The sequence below is a fragment of the Polyodon spathula genome, chromosome 3, assembly GCF_017654505.1.
Source record: "Polyodon spathula isolate WHYD16114869_AA chromosome 3, ASM1765450v1, whole genome shotgun sequence".
NCBI classification, from domain to species: Eukaryota; Metazoa; Chordata; class Actinopteri; order Acipenseriformes; family Polyodontidae; genus Polyodon; species Polyodon spathula.
In genome coordinates, this window is record NC_054536.1 from 74,353,029 (window position 1) to 74,372,942 (window position 19,914).

Here is a 19,914-nt window from a genome sequence, read left to right on the forward strand (position 1 = left end):
CTGGATGCTCTCAAAGACCAGGCAAAGTCCTAGCCAGTGGCTGTCTAGATTGGGTCAGCTGTCCCACTTCCGTTAGGGGCTGTACACCCAGACCAGCTGTCCCACTGTGAAGTGCTCCCTCGTGCCCTGGCTGTAGTTTCTCTTCTGCCGGTAGCCCACAGCCTGCAACTGGTTCCAGCCAAAGCTGTGGACAAACTCCAGATGGTCCTGCAGCAGCCTGGTATACTCCAGGTCGTTCAGCGGAGGGGTCCTGTGGCCGGCCAAACACTATCCCAGCAGGGGTGTTAAGTTCCTGACCCAACATCAAGAGCGTGAGAGTGTAGGAGGGGGAGTCTTGTAATGCGGAGCAAGAACACAAAACCTAGATCTACATTCTACACAAAAACAAAAACAAACAAATATACTGTCCTGTCCCATAAATGTAGTACGCATACTGTCAAACCGGAAGAAACAAAGTCCAGTTAACCACCCCTATGACAAATTGGAGCAGATGAAACATGGATAACAGCAAGTGACCAGTGATAGAAAGCCAGCCTTGTGCTTTAAAAACTTCAGTGCTTCCAAACCACAAGCATGCACAAGCCAAGCTGGTGTTTATAAGCATAAGAAAATGTATGCTGAGAGCAGCATGTTCATAAGATAGTAATACCTGAGGTAAACACCATTTATGCTAAATGCTGATGAATCACTAAAAAGTGGGTATTTTTGGTTTTGAAACAATGTCTTTTGACAATCTATGCTACTTCTGTATCTTTTCAGATGCTGAGTTGACCTGTATTTTTTGGGTACAAAAGTACCACCGCCCATTTATAAAATATCCTCTGAGCAAATCAAGTCAGTTTTTAGGAACTTGTGCTGTTGCTTCAGAAATTATATTTACTTTTTTTGTATTTGTTTTTATAGTCCAATTTTTGTGTATTTTAGTTCTTAACCTGAAAATATCCTTTTCACTCAGGATTTGTACAGTAATGAGTGACATGTGCAGCAGATATCTACTACCACAGTATATAAATAATCACAGGTCTGAAAAGCATTGTGTAGATACTGCTGCTGGATCTGGTGTGTGATGAGGAAAATTTTGTTACTGAGCTGAAACCATTACAGCTTAATCAAAACATTATGAAAACAGCATTGTGGCCAAACATCAGCTAGTTTACAAGTTGTTAAATGCCAAATGTAATGAAAGAAGGCACCTTGGACGGCCTGCCTGACTGTATGTTGTCATGTCAATCTACAGTCTTTATCCTGTCCTTCTCATAACATCGGCAAAGTAACAAAGAGGCTACACTCTCACAAGAACTGGAGCACCTTTAGGCCAGTAACTGTATCATCTTCATGAATGAGAACCGTGTCATATCTGCAGCTAGTCAGGAAGTCTTTAAGACTCAAAAGCGATATTCACATTGACCTTGTGCAAGTGATCAAACATTACATTTTATAAAAGACGGCGGGACTCGTGGAGCTAACTTCCCTTTTATTATTGCTAATTTACTTGCCTCTACTTGTATATGCTTTAAAAAAAGAAAAAAAAAACATAAAATACTGATCAGTATGATTTTAAAATTGCAATGCTGTCAACTTGTGAAGTGTAATTGAAATATGTTTATTCCTGTCAGTCCCATTTTTTCTGAGATTTATATTGGTAACTTAAACTGTCAGTATGAGTAAAATCTACTTTCTTACTCAATGTTACAAAGTATTTACATCCCGGTTTATAATAAATATTATGAGAAAAACCAAATTACTTTATAATACAAAATCAAATTGTCCAGGCTGCTGTTCGTGCCTCTGGAACCCTGTAACATAATCTTTGCTTTAACTAATTGCACTGTAACCAATAATTTGGAATGTCGCTTTACTTCTTTTGTTTTATTAAGACCACGAGCACAGAGAAAAACAAAACCAGGTTTTTGCAAAGTTCTGTATGGTCCCACTATTTTAATCAATTTTTGTTTTTGTCAAGCTTTCGCTGATGCAGGTGCATACGTCTAAACCCACTTCAGTGGATGATTGAATTAGTACTCAAGCATTTTTATAACCTTTTTATGATTATCTAAGAGTTCAACCTCCTGTCTCTCAGGACTTAAGGAAAACATAGCTGAGAATTTAAAAAAATCTGGTATTTTTCTATTTGTTGAAAAAACATTTAGAAGGGAAATGCCACAATTCTCATAATCAGAAAAGGGAAAAAAATGTATTTGAGTGTAAAAGAAAAAATGGACATAACAGTTCAAATGCTAAATCCATTTAAATTTGGATTTCCATGACCTCCAAATGAATGTACATAACACTGCTTTTTAATTCAAATAAATCATTCCAAAAATATTCACAAACCTCTTTTCCTGTCTTCAAAGTTACAAACCTGTTTTGAAAAAAAAAAGGAATTCGCCTGCACAAATGGGGGACATGAAACTTAGTAAATCCATAGCAAAGTGTGATAAAGCATAGGTAAGCACTATAAAGCCCAGAAAAGTATGGTCAAAATATTTAGAAACATGGTAAACTATGGTAAATGCATAGTATAACCATGCAAAAAAAAAAAGGGTCTGTCTTAGCTAGCAATACCTGTGTTACTAGGCGCCATGAATTTGTTCTAGCGATTATGCTGGGAGTCTGACAAGCTAGGATATTTAATCACAGACATTCTGTACTAGATCTCTAATTACCACTAATGCTATAATAGTTTACATTCTAATGGATAAATGAATCAGTGCAGGTGTTAGTAAAAAGAAGAAAAAAAAGTGCTCTTTTTGCCAGGCATTTTCAGGTCTTGAAAAATATGAATGTGCAGTGACAAGTTTTTCAAGGGTTAGTGGATCAACATGCCACCATAGCCAGGAGACACAGATATCTGCTCAAGCAACACTTGCCCACATAACTTCTAGTCAAAGAAATTGAACAACAATAAAGCATTGAGCACCCTGAAAGTATTGGGCACCCTGATGGAATGGGTAACTGAGCCTCAAAACACCAATTTTGGATAAGCCAGCAGTGGCTAGAGATACTCACTAACACTTATTATATCATAAAACATTCAGTAATAGCAAAACAGTTAAAAAACGAGACTGAACACCATTGAAGATTACCCTGCAATGAATGATGAAAGAAATGCATGCTAATTACATTGTTCTCTTATCCTATGCTAGCTTAGTGCAGAAGAATAAAAAACTAGTTTTATCCAGAATCTTACACTCTTAGTTGTATGTACAGATTGGCAGTGTGTAAGTCATCAGCATACCTCAGTTCTAAACACAAGTATTTAGAATAAATATTCCAATTCCCAGTTTATGGCCATTTAATGGTATTGTGAATACTAGATAATCTATTGGTATCCAGAGACACTCATCATACAGTGTTGGATCATTTGTTTTTTAGAGCAGAATCAATAATCAAAGAATGAACATTAGTAATTGATTGAATCATGGGCAAAACCTCAATTCCACCATTTGTATTTATTCTCTTAAAAAAAAAAAAACAACTAGGCAATTGTTTTTGGAATGAATCATTTCAAAGGGTTGGCTGCCCCCTTGTGCACCACATTTGAACTTCAGTCTTGTTCTTACTTCAAGTTATCATTCCCTCTTCTTGTAAATGAAGGACAATAGATATTCATTGAAGTGTTTAAACTTACTCATCATGACGGAGGAGGCCAAAGCAAAAAAAGGGTTCCCTGAGAATCACTGGATAATTGGTTTGCATTAGAAAAAAAAAACATGTGTATTTAGACTTAATAAATGGAAAGTTTAAAGTGTAGTAAACATGTTATTTTGTGCTAATTTCTCTGGTATAGAACACATTTCCTATAGCTGATCAAGACTGCAATGTTTTGGGCAAATAAGTTTGCAAGTTGGCATACAAAAAATGGAAGCACATGTGCTAGGAATGTTTGGTAACAAGCAATACTCATTTTAGTCTTGTTTATACTTCCTTTTATAATATTTAATATATTGTAAACATATATTTTCGGGAATACAAATAAATCTAATATTATGGAACATAAATTACAGAGCTGTGAAATAATGCAGGACCACTGGGCAATAAAACTGAGGAAAAGGCTGTTTTTCTGTACAAATATTTGAGACTTTTGATCCATATAAGAAAATACAGACTAATGTTGTATAATATAGCTGTCTAGCAGTGTAACACATACATAAGAACATAAGTAATATCCTTTTTGTAGCGGGGTGACCAGAACTGAACATAATATTCAAGATGAGGGCTTACTAATGCATGGTAAAGTTTTAACATTACTTCCCTTGATTTAAATTCAACAATTTTCACTATATATCCAAGCATTTTGTTGGCCTTTTTTTTATATAGCTTCCCCATATTGTCTAGATGAAGACATTTCTGACTCAACATAAACGCCTAGATCTTTTTCATAGATTCCTTCTTCAATTTCAGTATCTCCCATATGGTATTTATAATGCACATTTTTATTGCTTGCGTGCAATACCTTACACTTTTCTATTTTAAATGTCATTTGCCATGCGTCTGCCCAATTCTGAATGCTGTCTAGATCATTTTGAATGACCTTGCTGCTGCAACAGTGTTTGCCACTTCTCCTATTTTTGTGTCACCTGCAGATTTAACAAGTTTGCTTACTATACCAGAATCTAAGTCATTAATGTAGATTCAGAAGAGCAAAGGACCTAATATTAATCCCTGTGGTACTCTACTTGTTACCTCGCTCCATTCTGAGGTTTATCCTCTAATCAGTACTTTCTGTTTTCTACATGTTAACCACTCCCTAATCCATGTACATGCATTTACTTGAATCCCTACTGCGCTCAGTTTGAGAATTAATCTTTTATGTGGGACTCTGTCAAAAGCTTTCTGGGAATCTAAATAAACTATGTCATATTCTTTGCAATTATCCATTGTCGATGTTATTGGTCTGTAGTTACCTGGTTCAGTTTTGTCTCCCTTTTTGTGGATCGGTATTACATTTGCAATTTTCAGTCAGTTTGTCCTCCTGCTATATTAATGGGAGATTTCAACTTCCCCCATATAAAATGGGAAAACCCATTGGGGAACACGACAGATGAAACTGAAATGGTAGAAACGACATATGACTGCTCTTAACATAATCTGTCAATGCACCGACTAGAGGGGGGGGGGGGGGGGGGCATGCCTTGATTTATTTTTTTCAAATAACCAAAACAGAATAACTACAAAAGGTTAGAGAACCACCGGCAAACTCAGATCACAACATGGTTTCATCTGAAGTGCTAAAACCCCACAAGTAACAACTAAAGCTAAGGTTTACAATTTTAAAAAGGCAAACTATGGAGGAATGAAACAGAGACTAACAGAAGTAGATTGGAGTAAAATAGAGAAAACATCCACAGAAAATGCCTTTATCCACAGCCACTTAAAGAGACTAGGGTGTGTGAACTATGCATCAGCTGCAGAGTCACTTACAACAACGTCTCACCCTAGACAATGCACAAGAAGGTTAAGTGACTTTCTTAGGGTCACACAATGAGTCAACAAGTGAGCTGGGATTTGAACCAGGGACCTCCTCATTACAAGACCCTTTCTTTAACCACTGAACCACACAGCCTCCGGAGCAATGTTTATTATTCTTTTGAAATACCCACAATAAATCAATTTTATTTCACACTTCATAACCCCCACATTTTGTTTACTGTTAAATAGAATTGGAATAAAGAGTTCAAAACATTTAGTTTATTATTTAAAAGTTATGTTTCACCATCATTAAACTGGCAACATACAGGATTAACATTACATCATACAGGATTAATATTATCATAATAGTAAAATAAAAATAAAATGCTTTAACAAATAATCAAATTGTATACAACAGACACATGCATGCCACCTGCTACAACACATGATTAGAGAAACTACAAAATATTTAGCCACACCCGTCTGTTTAGGCTACCGCACAACCTCTGAGTCTGTGGCCTCTGGGGTACACTTAATTAAGCCCAGGAGTTACTAATTAAGATAATACGGTATTCTTATTGTATCTGTTAAATGGTTTCTTTTTCAGTATAAAAAATGCCTGAACTCTCAAAATGGACATCTGGTGGATGCAGGACTAAATAGTGCATGGACTGATGCTGCTGCTGATCCCTGAAAGCCTAAAAACAAGTAAATGTATATATATATATATATATATATATATATATATATATATATATATATATATATATATATATATATATATATATATATATATATATATAAGCACGGTGCCTTTTGATTCACAAGAAGAGGCACTGACCCATGTGTTACTGTTATCCACAGCTCATCTGTTGAATGGTCATATTTACTCAGTTACTCATTTTAAAGTGGTAGAAAGTTTTTGTTTTTAGTTTATTTTTATTTATTTTTAGCAAAATATCAAATACAACACATTTGGAGGCAGGCAAAATATGACAAATTAGAAGAAAAAAAAAAAACTTTGACCAACTTGTCAGGTACATAATAGGTTTGATCGTTGCTCATCATTGATCCCGTTTCAGACAAAGGGCATAGTCACAGTTCATTGGCAGTTTGGAAGCAGCACAGCCTCTCTAACACTGTTTAAACACTCGTATAATTTATACAGTTCTATCCTGACACTATCAAGTCAATGTGTTTTGCCACTGTTTAGTCCCCACAGGAACTGCTATGCGACATAGTAATAAAGTCTTCTTCATGGACAAATCAGTGTAGAAAGACACAAACAAACGTGTAGAGCACCAGAGGGTCCAGGGACTCTGCTCATTGAGATGGATCAGTATCCACTGCACTGTCTTACAGCTATGCTCAATTAATACTGTGTCTCTCACTAGAGACCCATGTATCACGTTGCCCAGCACATTGACTAATAATTGCCTTTTATATTTCAGATCTTCATAAAACCTGACTTTACTTAATCTTTAAACTCTGTGAAGCTCTAATAAGCACTCCAACTGTTTTGTTTTTTGGTATATTTTCACTGGATTGTTGTCAAAATAGTTTTATTTGGATCAAATCCCACCTCTTTTTCAGTTAAATAAATGTTTTCTCTCCAAAAATAATTAATAAAATACATATCCTGTAAAAACTGTGTATTAAAGTGCCAGCACATTTAGGGTCATCGCACAGTGAAACAATACTAGGCTGTGGTTAGACAATACTTTGGGTGTGGCCATAGGCGAAGATCATGGGGGGACGAAGGGGGGTCAAGTCCCACCCACTCTTCGTAGTGGGGGGACATTACATGTATTTGTCCCCCCAAAACCACACACACACACACACACTTTTATGACCCCTTAACAATATTTATAAAAGGTTTTATAATTCAGAATGGTTCATTTGTTTTACTGGGACTGGAACGCACCAGATTCTCCACACCTCTTTAATTTACACAATGAACTGGTCCGAGCCTGTGAACCTGATACGCCTCATTGCTTGCACACCTGTCATTGATGAAGTTGATGCATGCAATACAGTAATGTTTTGGATTTTAGAAATGGAAATTTGGTTTTGTTAGGAAGCTACCTTCAAAACAAACAAACAAACATAAACAGTGAAAAACTGACAGAAGTTAGTGAGGTAGAATTATTTTGGGGAAACTTAATGAAGCTTCTGTTATTTATCGAAAACACTTTGACATGAATATGTTTGACTAAGGGGATGGGTGAAAAAATGCAAAGTGAAAACAAAATTGAGGTAGAAAAATGTTTTGATAAATGTAGCTTTTCGTTTTGCGAAGGTAATCGCTGAGACTAGTGTAATTTCGACCTGATACACCACTTGTTTCCAACTTGTATTATCTAGCTAGCTACAACACATATGAAACCTGTTCACAGATAGTGGTGATAAATCGTGTAATAAAGAACTGTATAAAGCAGGAGACAGAGTAGATGTATTTATTTTAATACAGGGTCAGCTATATCGACTGCTTCTTAGAAACCTGCTGCTCCAGATGCAAGTAATGAATTAGTTGGTAGCAAAGGGAATTTAAGCATCATTTTGCTGCAAAATCAAAAACAGCCTACGCCATTTACAAGCATTATACCGATTTTTAGCAATAAAACAGTGTTTTCAAGCCAACCGTTTTTACATGTTATCCCTGGCTACACTGCAAGGAGTCAATTAAGGGAGTACAGTACTGTGCTTTTTCTGTACACAGGCATGATAAATGAAACTAATATATAGTTGTCATTTAGGCAACAAACAAGTGTGTGTGGGGGGGTGAAATTACAAGGATTAACATTAGGTACATTAAGAACATTTCTTATCGCTGCCGTTTCAATACTCGCCATCAATGCTTAGAAGAATTTGTTGTGACGTCACACGTTATTTTCCTAAATTGCCACACGTCTCCCCCCCCCCCGTCCCCCCCCCCCCCCCCCCCGTCCCACCTTATAGTAGAGATCGGCGCCCATGGGTTTGGCCAGGTACTTTTTAAATAAATACAAATAGTGCCGAAAAATATCCAGTCTACCCAGTCTAGCCAGCAAAGAAATATTAAAATCATGGGTGTCTTAAATACTGTAGACAGGAGTTTTACATCTAGCTTGTCTTTTACAGTAAATTTCCAGTTTTCCCCAAGGATTAAAACCTTCATTACAACCTTCTAAAATCTGGAGAAGCTTGAAATTCTGAAAATATAAATGGTCTAAAATGGAGTTTTACTATAATGTAATATTCAATTGAGATATTTTAAATTGAGTAAGCTAGTTGTTAAGTTTTGAGATTAGTCAGCTACTGGAAACCAGATGAGCATCGATGGGCCGAATGGCCTTCCTCTCGTTCATACGTGTTCTTAAACAACTAATGAAAGTCAAATAATGAAATTATGGTTCATTCTCATGACTGGAAAGGTACAGTTGGATTTTTATTAATTTAGACATAAATGGAAAAGATGAACATGCAAAAATCAGATAAGCAATGTTCAAATGTATGTTTTTATCTATAAAAATAAACATAATAGCAAAACTGTGATTTAGATGTTCAAAGGCTAGAGACATGAACTTGAAACCCATCTATAATCTTGCAACATTATTTGACTACTGACAACAGTGCGGCATGACTGTACCATAGTTCCCATGTAAAATAAATAATTTATTTTAAAGTGTTCTGTTGTCTAGGTAACAATTTAAACACACACACCAAACAAATGTTATTGATGTTTTTTGTTCTTTTTTTAATTTTAGGGATAAACCATGCATGTTAGAGATATATGAAAATATGCTCAATTTGTTTATAAGTTTTACAACTGTTATGTGTTGTACAGGTTTAAAATAATAATAAAACACTACAAATAAAACGTGTTAACAAGAAAGTGCAATACCTACTGTATGGTATTATAAAAGAAAAAAAAAAAAAACAGCCCAGGCATTCAACCTTAATGAAATCATAGGAGGGATTACTGGGAAACAAACAATATTACTGATATTTATTCAGGAGTTAATGTTAATTATTGTCGGGTCAATTATCTTAACGGGTCATATAAGTGACGTATTGAAAACTGCTCTTACACATTAAAGAATAATACCGCCAACATGCCCTAACTGAATTAACCAAACAGTACATGATAACAGTTCACAGAATGAGCAAGCGAATAAGAATGTCTCATCTTTCCCTAGAGGGTATCTGCATCTGGGAACCTGGGGCACTTAGCAGCAGCACCTGTTGTTCAGTTAAAGTGATGAAAAGGAAATGATTCCCAGTGTAGCAACTTCTAATTATTACAGCTTTCTTAAACTGAAGACTTGTTGGAAGGAATGCAGTGTTCATTTTTTTTTTTATTTTAATTTGAAGATGTCCATGTTTAATTCAAAACACAAACATGCAGGGATGATTACGGAGCTTTAAAGAGAACTACTGCTTTTTGTGTAAGATAGCCATTTCTTTGGTTTAGTATTCTGTTATACAGTACACTATAAAAGTCTAAAGCTACAGCATTAATGTTGTTAATTTCAAACTATTTTATAACACATATGTATTTGTCTCTTGTCCAAACCACAGTTATAATCATAAAGTTTAAGGCTTCAGAAAGTGCTGATAAGTTTCACATATTTGTAAAATAGCTTTCTATAACTCATAATAAGTATTATAAGGTGGTATTTTATACATGTACAGACTACCTTTTACAGTAAATAACAAATGGATACCTATACACATGGATACATAATATACTTTTTCAAACATTTATACGAAAACTTTTGAATAATTATATAATATATATATAGATATATATATTATATATATATATAATATATAATACTGCTATATATATATTATATATAAAGTAGCACGGATATTTTCATCGGTATATATCCATAGTTGGTATTCATAGTTATATTCCACATTATCAAAACTTTGAACTTTTTTTTTTTTTTTTTTAATTTAAGGCATCCAGCTGCTGCCCAGTTTCATCAGTTCTTTGAAGAAGAAGGCAATCATTGATCCTAATCTTCTGATTTATTGTTAAATAATGAACACAAGTTCCACAGTGCATAAAGGTAAATCCAATGTCTTACAAGCAATTTGTGGTTAAGTGCTTGGTCAACTGTCTGTATTACAGTTTAGCATATACCAAGCACAAAACAAACTCATACAAAAATATAAATTAGAACATTATATTTATATAGAAAAACAAGTTTTGCATAGTCCTTTATGCTGTAGCTCCACAGAACCTAGATGTGGCAGAAACGTCTTTGTTTTCTGAATCTGGTCTGCCTGAAACCACAAATGGCCATGTCTGTAAAAAAAAAAAAAAAAAGAAAAAAAAAAAGAAAAAAAGAAACGTACAGATTAATCAAAGTGTGTAAAATAGGAGGTATCTGATGTTAGCAACAGGTAGCAAACCTACCAGTATTTTACATGCAGTGAAACCTGAATGAACTGATCACGAGAGATTTGACCATGTGTAACTTCCTATGACAGATGGCTTTCACAAGCAGCATTTGCATTTACAAAATGAACACTGAACCCGTATAAAAACACACATAAATGGACACTGAATATGAAATATAATATTACAGAGAAATATCATTTATTGCTCTTACAAGCAAGGAGTAAAAACAATTCCTTTAAAGTTTCCTTTGACAACATGATGTACTCTACTGTGTTTCATAGCGGTTTTAAACACTTTGTTCTCAGAGTACAGAGTACATCCCTTCGTTTGAGGCTTGTAAGAGCAAGAAATTAACGTACTTAATAAATACACTAGTGTGCATTAAAAATTCTGAAATATATGTTCTACTTGATACATTCTTACCATAATATATGTGTTGCATTTTTTTTTTAAACAAATTCCAAATAGCTAAACATATATTCTAAATAATTCGATGTACATGATTATTTCTTCCTATAACAAATGGTACTTGAAATGGACACAATGCGATACAGAAACGTTTGGTGTATTCACATCCTCTTTTCAATAGAACCATTTAATACTGAAAACATAGTTCTATGATGTTCTTTAAGGTAAAGTTCTTACCAAGTTTGCCGGATGCACGAAGCATTTCTCGTATCTATCCTCTTGCAGAAGCTGCCTGAGGTGTGCGATGTAGTTTGAAGCCAGTCTCAGTGTATCCAGTTTGGAAAGTTTGGTGTCGGGTGGTACCCAGGGCAAACTAGTTTTTAACCTGGAAAAAGCTTTACTTAAAACTCGCATCCTTGCTCTCTCACGGGAATTGGCAGCATTTCTCTGAGACTGTTTGCATTCCTTGTGTGTTCTGGGTAGGCTCTTGCTTGCACCCGATTTGCTTCTCTTTTTCTTGGTTGAGCAGTTGCTGCTACCGCTGAATTCTGTGCAACACTCGTCTTCTGCGGCAGAATTGTATAGGTCGTTGTCCATAGCATCCTCCTTTGAGCCATGGTACTGAAAATCAAGTCCCTGTATAACCATCTCTTGAATGTCATCAGTATCACTAACCGAGCCTGTTGACATACTGCACTGTTAAAATGTGTTTAAAAAAAAAAAAAAAAGAAAGAAAGAAAAAAAATGTCATGAAAGGTAAACGTTTTTTATTAGAAAGCTGCTTTCTTAGCTTTCATTACTACATACATATCTACTTTTGACAGCAGTATTTATTTTGATTCAACAGACCAAACCATTCTCATCTTATGTGAGGGAAAATAAATACATGTAGCTACCGATAGTCATTGAAACAAACCCACCCCCATAATAATAAAGTCACAGTTTTAAATGCTGCAATGTTATGATTTAAAATATCAGTAATAAAAAAACAAACAAAAAAAAAACCCATATTATTACAAAAAGTGGGTGGGGGAGGATTAATTCTGTCAAAGTTTCTTAAAGTTTAGAATGGTATATTCCAGAGCAAAGCTTCAAGTAGGAATTCCATCAAGGTTAACTATTTCAGAACTGGCTTTATTTAAAATACACGAAATACAGCACTGGGTGTATTTTACTGCTTTTCTGCTTCACTTCGGTTTTGTGTCTCAGATATTGTGTAACTATTTTTTTTTTCTCACCTGATTACATCACATGGCAGCAGTACAGCAAAACTAAATTTAGTATTTGGATATTAATTATAACCTTCAAATCTGCAGCTATTGTTGTTGATGGAATGCATTGTGTTTCAGATGTTTCAAATGATTAACTGTTTGTTACAAATAAAACAGGCGGAGTGATAGTGTTTGATTGTTTTTTGTGATGTGTTACAAACATTCTGCAGAGCCCTGGAGATAGTAAGTCATGCACATGAGACATGTATATTTTCTCTCATGTCCACTCCCGGGCTCTGTAACATTCAAAAGCAGGGGTCTCCAATCCTGGTCCCAGAGGGCTGGTGTCTCTTCTGGTTTTTGTTTCAACTGTACAGTTGGATCAAAAACTAGATGGGACACTGGCCCTCCAGGACTAGGATCGGAGACCCCTGTTCTAAGGGCATATGTGATTATACTAATGGTAAGATTCCCTGCACTCTGATTGGCTGACCTAGCAAGATATAATTAGCGATAGTGCCCTGAAGGCTGCATCCATTGAGAGGGCACTAATGCTATTAGAAAACATATTTTCTCATTATATTCTTTAAAAAAACTAAGATAAAATAAACTTACATTTACCTTGAACTTGCAATGATTCGTTGGGTACCCTTCTGCTGAGAAAAGTTTTAAGAAAATAGTCCCAAAAATGTTCATAAAGGATCACACAAATAATTAGTGGAAAAATTACTTTATTAAGCAAAATAACCTTTTTACAAGTCAAAGCTGCTTATAGTTTGTATAGTTTGTCTGAACAGTGCCAGATATCTGAATGGAGCAATATTACTGAACTGCCTGGGTCAACTGCAATGAACTAAAAGGAGGGATGATCTGGGGATGATCCCTTGGTTAATACAAAGGACGGCACTAAACCAGTATGCAAATTAATACAAATGTGTCTCAATTGCAACAAACCCAAAGTAACTGCTGTTGCCCTAGAGCAATGGTTTCCAAACTGGTCCTGAGGACCCACTGTGTCTGCTGGTTTTCATTTCAACTGAGCTCTCAATTACTTAACTAGACCTTTAATTTAACTGATCATTTGCTTAACAGTTGCTTATTTCAAGTAAGATATAACATTTTATAAGTTACTTGAACTCTGCAGCTGTTTAAGAGCTGAAAACAATTAAAAAGTCCAATTAAGCAAATTATCAGTTCAGTTAAGGGTCTAGTGGCATCTCAAGTGGCTCTCCGAGGTGACCTCCTGGATGAGGTGTCAAATGGTCATCCTGCACCAGGACCACGTGCCCCTCTTCCGGGGCTGTGGAATGCACTCCCTTCATGGCACCGTTGCCAGATCCATGGGCTGGGGAATCGGATGTTGAAACCAAGGACGGGGTTGACTCCCAGCCAGTTAAATATATTTTTCAAAGTGGAAGAATTCATAATAAATTTATTTTTTTATCCTAAAAAAAAACCCTGCTTTGTGTAATTATTTTTCAAAAAAAACAATGTTAGCCCTTTTATAAGGATGTTGCAGTAAGACAATTCTTACCACATTTCCTGGGTGGTTGAAGGCTTAAAGAATTGTCTTACTGCACACCCTGTTACAACAGACCTTGAGGAGTCTTTGTATTTAAAACATTAGAAGACTTTAGCTTTCAAGTTTGGCAATTGTTTTCCTCAACATTTGTGTTTGTATTATTTTCCTTTAAGCAGTCTCGAAAGAAAAAACATAAACTGGCCAATCTGTTTGTTTTCAGATATTTTTTAAATTTCTTTCCTTTCAATTAAAACAAGTTGCTGTTCGGTAATGCTCCCATGTTGATCACTAGTAGAAGCAGATTTTTCAGTTTGTATGACAGTACTCCTTACAGCTGCTTACAGCGCTGGTAGACATTGCAGATTATTATTTTCCAATAAGTTTTGACTTACCCATTCTTCAATTGACAAGGCAGCTGCAAGGTGGAGGTAGGGGAGGAGGGGAACAAACAATAAAATGAAAAGAGGGCGTAGACAAATTCGGCTTTTATAAGGCTGATGATTACTTTATTGATTAATGGGTTGATTCTTCTATTCAGAAAGACAACAAGTTTCCAATTCAGAAATGAGAATCCACAATTGATGTAGAATGATCATTTATTGGTTTAAAGGAAACACTCCCATACAGATATACAAAGTGGAACTTTTGGCCCATGGCCTTGTCCATAGGAGCTTGTTAGCCTCCCCTATGCCAACAGAATATGTAATATCTAAAACAAAATTTTAAACTAACTAACTAATGCCAGAGGGCAGGACAAGTGGCTTTGGGCCACTTTCCCCAAAAAACCTCTGCTTCCACCACCTTGAAGAATACTGTAAACCACATGACACTGAGGTAAGGAAAAAAATCCTACTCAAATGGTAGGGGGAAACCTTAGGGAATCCATGGACATGGGTAGCCTTTCCTCCAGGCTCCAAAAGAAGAAGAAAAAAACCTCAATAAGACTAAAATGAATTAACCACATAACGTTTTTTGCACAGTTAACATGTCATTGTCATTGTTTCGAATGTACAGTTCATATGATCCTGATGTCCATCTCCCCATAGCTTTGATTAGATGTGGAGGAATGTTTCATGAAGCAGCAGAAATAGCGCCGCCGATTTTGAAAGAATATCCAGAATAATTGTTGGGCAAAAATCCAGCGCAGAGACAGATGTAGGGAATTGATGAACCAAGTCCTTGAGGTGATCGTTCCTTCCGATGTGCAGAAGAGGAGTTTGTCTGGAGCAGAAGTCGGGCGCATTCATAGGCAGCTGAATAGAGCAGAAAAGGGACAAATATAATTTGTTTTAAATAAATACCCATATACTCTCTTTCTTTCCTGATCGGTTTTTGAATTGTTCAAAAATAAAGAATACATGACCTGAGATTGGAGTTTGAGATCGCTGATGCAAAGGTCCATAGATGGATCAAAGGACTAATTCTGGGAGGTAATCTCGTCGCACCAAAGGAACCTGCAGAAGGTAGAGACAAACATTGCTTTAGAAGCATGTCCTTGTAAGGGGAGAAGTATCCAGTTCTCAGAGTGTTAATGAGGGATTCCAGGATTTTCTTAGTGATGGGCAGTTTATTATAAGAAGGACTGGGAGCTGATTTTTGAAAGCCCCGCCTTAACGTTTGTTTCCAGGGTAGGGAATTTAGAGGAGGAAAGTTAACTGAGTAAATGAAACTGGTATTGTAAGCCTGATCAGTAACGGTGTATTGTGGAGAGAGACAGGTCGCATTGCGTAAAAGAAAAAGTGATGAATTATATTATAGAATGTTCTGTAGGTGATGTAAAGTTGAAATGAGATTGAGCACAGAATGGAATGAACAATTGCCATCCTGCATCGTATGATGTTTTTGTGCTTTGGGAAACTGAGTCAGCAATTAATTTAAATGCAGATTCAGAAACGTTTGACACCGAACTGGGAGGCTGAATCAGTACAGAATGTGATCCTTGAATTGAGGGCATAGAACAGGCAGGGGATCCCCTCCTAATGAGATCCTTGAATTGAAGGCATGGAACAGACAAGGGATCCCTTTCTGGAAACAGTGAATGGAATTTCTGAAAATTAAAATGAGACTATGAGTCGTCAATGTCATTCTTTAAACCTGGTATGTGGGAGGCTTTGATTCTGAAGTTACCCAGCACTGAAACCTTTATTGATTATTGACACAATAGTTAGGTAGTCGCAATTAAATATGATTACTTTATTTGACCATAGATGACCCCCTACAACTGCAGCTATTACAATTAGATATAACTCATATAGTGCTGAAGATTGTTCCTCGAGGGGGTTAAGGAGAACATTTTGGAAGGCCAGCTTCCAAAGAAACATTTAGTTCCTACAATGCCCCTGAATCCTCGGGAAGGGGCGGCATCGGTATACAAGCTGAGAATAACAGCAGATGTAAAAGAATCATCATAGAAAAGAGAAATGTTGTTCCAGTTGGAGAGAAGGCGAATCCGTAGTTTGATGTCAGCATGGCATCCTGTGTTGAGGTTTATGTGGTGGTGCAGATCAGGAACAGACGACGCTAAATTTATCAGGTAAAAAACAAATAATTGACCTTATGGTATAATCTTGTTAGCAAAATTCAGATGACCGAGTAATTCAATGAGTTCCCGTTTAGGACACGATTTTTTTAAAAAGCAGGAACTGAGAATTTCTCTGATACGACAAAGTTTCTCTTGAGGGAGATTCTCGAATAGGTGCCACTGAGAGGGATGAATAGTTATGTCCTTAAAAGCATCTGTAATGTCAGCCTTACAAAGCCATGCCCCTTGACCTGCAAGTTTAATTAACCGAATTGTATATTCTAGCATAATGAAGTGAAAATTGATCGGGGGGGGGGGGATCGTTTATGCTAGAAACTGAGCCAGATTGAGATAAAATCAATGATAAGCCTTTTCTTACCAGAATACTTGTGAATGGCGATACCTAGTGGACTGATACGGTATAGCGGAAAAGGAGGTTCAGAAAACAGGCCGATCATAAAGCCTTTAGATATTACTTTTGTGACCAGAAGGTCAGCAGTTTCTAGATCATTTAAGGCTGATTTGAGATTATGGCAAACATGAGGAATGGAGAGAGGGTTTACGACGCCCATGGTAAATCTATCATTGAGACCTGCAATTAGATAGTTTATGAAAACCCTGTCTGGATGTAGATGCCAGGCTTAGTCATTTTTTTTCTGAATCGGGCGAGCGCTTCTGGGGCAAACACTTTTACTGTGGCTATCACCACAAAAACTGCAAATGTGAAGGAAATAACAAGAGCTGAAGCAGCAGACATTTTCATTAAAATTATTGCGTATGGGTTTCCCAGCTACAAAAAAGACTTCCCTGTCTTCCATGTTTGTCAGTTGAATGAGGAGAGTGAATCATGAGTGTAGGTTTAGATGGTATTTGGGATGGCTGAGAGTGGGGAGTAGTGGTGCGAGAAAGTGCAAGATGTATGTGCAAGATGAGGATAAAAATGTTGCATTTCATATGACTGCGCTGTGGATTTATGATGTGCAGAACCACAAACCTGGCATGAGAATGCTTTTAGACCCCCGAAATGTTGACAAAACTATTTTTTTTTTTAGAACGTTAAACTGTTCTAAGACTGCGGCTGCTTCGGCAGAAAATGACTTATGGTAGTCATAAAAAGCTGTACCCCCATATCTCATTGATAAATCTAGTCTAGTTCCTGACAGTTTGTTTGATATGCATCTTAGGAATGTCCTTGTAGAAACTGAAGGCAGGATTCTTTTTTTGAACAGATGTGGGTCTTTGGGTTTCAGTACGACAGAAACCTTGTCGCAATCCAAAATTCTATTGTCGTAGACTTCTAAGGAATAGAGCAACAGAAGGACAAGATTAATGTTCTTACCTTCCTGGATTTGCGCACAAATTTTACTTGAAACCAGGGACAGACGGAGCAAAAGAGAAACTGCTGATTGAGATTCGCTGCTGCGGCTTGCCGTAGAAAGTTTGAAGGAGGGAGGGGCATTGTTAGCTTTGCTGGGACGGGGCAGGGTTCTGCCAGAGCCCAGACTGTGAGCTGGCTAAGACGATTTATGGTGGGTCTAAATACTAGAAAGGTTCTTATCTAGACATAAGAACACAAGAACATAAGAAAGTTCACAAACGAGAGGAGGCTATTTGGCCCATCTTGCTTGTTTGGTTGTTAGTAGCTTAATGATCCCAGAATCCCATCAAGCAGCTTCTTGAAGGATCCCAGGGTGTCAGTTTCAACAACATTACTGGGGAGTTGATTCCAGACCCTCACGATTCTCTTTGTAAAAAAGTGCCTCCTATTTTCTGTTCTGAATGCCCCTTTGTCTAATCTCCATTTGTGACCCTTGGTCCTTGTTTCTTTTTTCAGGTCGAAAAAGTCCCTTGGATTGACATTGTCAATACCTTTTAGAATTTTGAATGCTTGAATTAGGTCACTGCATAGTCTTCTTTGTTCAAGACTGAACAGATTCAATTCTTTTAGCCTGTCTGCATATGACATGCCTTTTAAACCCAGAATAATTCTGGTCGCTCTTCTTTGCACTCTTTCTAGAGCAGCAATATCCTTTTTGTAGCAAGGTGACCAGAACTGCACACAATATTCAAGATGAGGTCTTACTAATGCATTGTACAGTTTTAACATTACTTCCCTTGATTTAAATTCAACACTTTTCAAAATGTATCCGAGCATCTTGTTGGTCATTTTTATAGCTTCCCCACATTGTCTAGATGAAGACATTTCTGAGTCAACAAAAACTCCTAGGTCTTTTTCATAGATTCCTTCTCCAATTTCAGTATCTCCCATATGATATTTATAATGCACATTTTTATTTCCTGCGTGCAGTACCTTACACTTTTCTCTATTAAATGTCATTTGCCATGTGTCTGCCCAGTTCTGAATCTTGTCTAGATCATTTTGAATGACCTTTGCTGCTGCAACAATGTTTGCCACTCCTCCTATTTTTGTGTCGTCTGCGAATTTAACAAGTTTGCTTACTATACCAGAATCTAAATCATTAATGTAGATTAGGAATAGCAGAGGACCTAATACTGATCCCTGTGGTACTCCACTGGTTACCACACTCCATTCTGAGGTTTCTCCTCTAATCAGTACTTTCTGTTTTCTACATGTTAACCACTCCCTAATCCATGTACATGTGTTTCCTTGAATCCCTACTGTGTTCAGTTTGAGAATTAATCTTTTATGCAGGACTTTGTCAAAAGCTTTCTGGAAATCTAAATAAACCATATCATATGCTTTGCAATTATCCATGTAGTTGTACTTCAACATATATCCATTATTGGATAAATCTTTAGAGTTTTCCATAAGGGTGCATATAATAAAGTCAGGCTTATTGGTACGCTGGTCTATGAAGTTACCCTGGTTTCAATTTCCCTTTTTGGGAGGGGAGACCATAAATAGTGGATTGTAGTAATTGAAGAGATTGAAAAATTAATGCTCTAAAATGTTGCTGGTGGAATATCGAATATCGACTACCTTTGGGCAGATGCAGGAGTATCCAAACTTGATTGAGGGGAATGAACTGAAGGACTGTGATCATCTGGAATCTGCAATGATGAGGAAGGATCTGGATGTATAGCTTTGGTCGTGGAAATGTCGGAACGAAGCAGCAAAGCAATCAGATCCGTATGGGAAGCGTAAGCATTGTAGGATATTTTCCTTTTGAAAAATGTATTCAGAGTAACAGGGAATTGACCAAATTTCTATTTTTTATCTGAATCGTGACTAGAAGCCAGCCTTGGACTTAGAGCTGAAGATAAACCCTTCTCAGAGTTTGGAATGCTTGGTTCAGCACTTTGGAGGAGTAACCAATATGCAAAGTAAATCAAAAGTCGCCAAACAATTAAACAGCAAGAAGGGTTATACGACAAATTATGCTTTAATAAGGCTGATGTTTGCGTTATTGATTAATGGGTGGATTCTCCTATTCATAAAGACGTTTCCAAATTAACGACCCAAGTA

General features: G+C 36.6%; 1 protein-coding gene across 1 annotated transcript; it reads right to left on the reverse strand.

The window, feature by feature from the left end:
* Window positions 1-10,621: 10,621 nt before the first annotated feature.
* LOC121308635 (musculin) lies at window positions 10,622-11,993 on the reverse strand. The gene is made up of 2 exons (XM_041241141.1): window positions 11,450-11,993; window positions 10,622-10,708 (listed from the first exon to the last, which is right to left on the reverse strand). Exons 1-2 carry the CDS (start codon window positions 11,900-11,902, stop codon window positions 10,622-10,624), a joined length of 540 nt encoding a protein of 179 aa, XP_041097075.1. The 5' UTR covers window positions 11,903-11,993.
* Window positions 11,994-19,914: the final 7,921 nt, after the last annotated feature.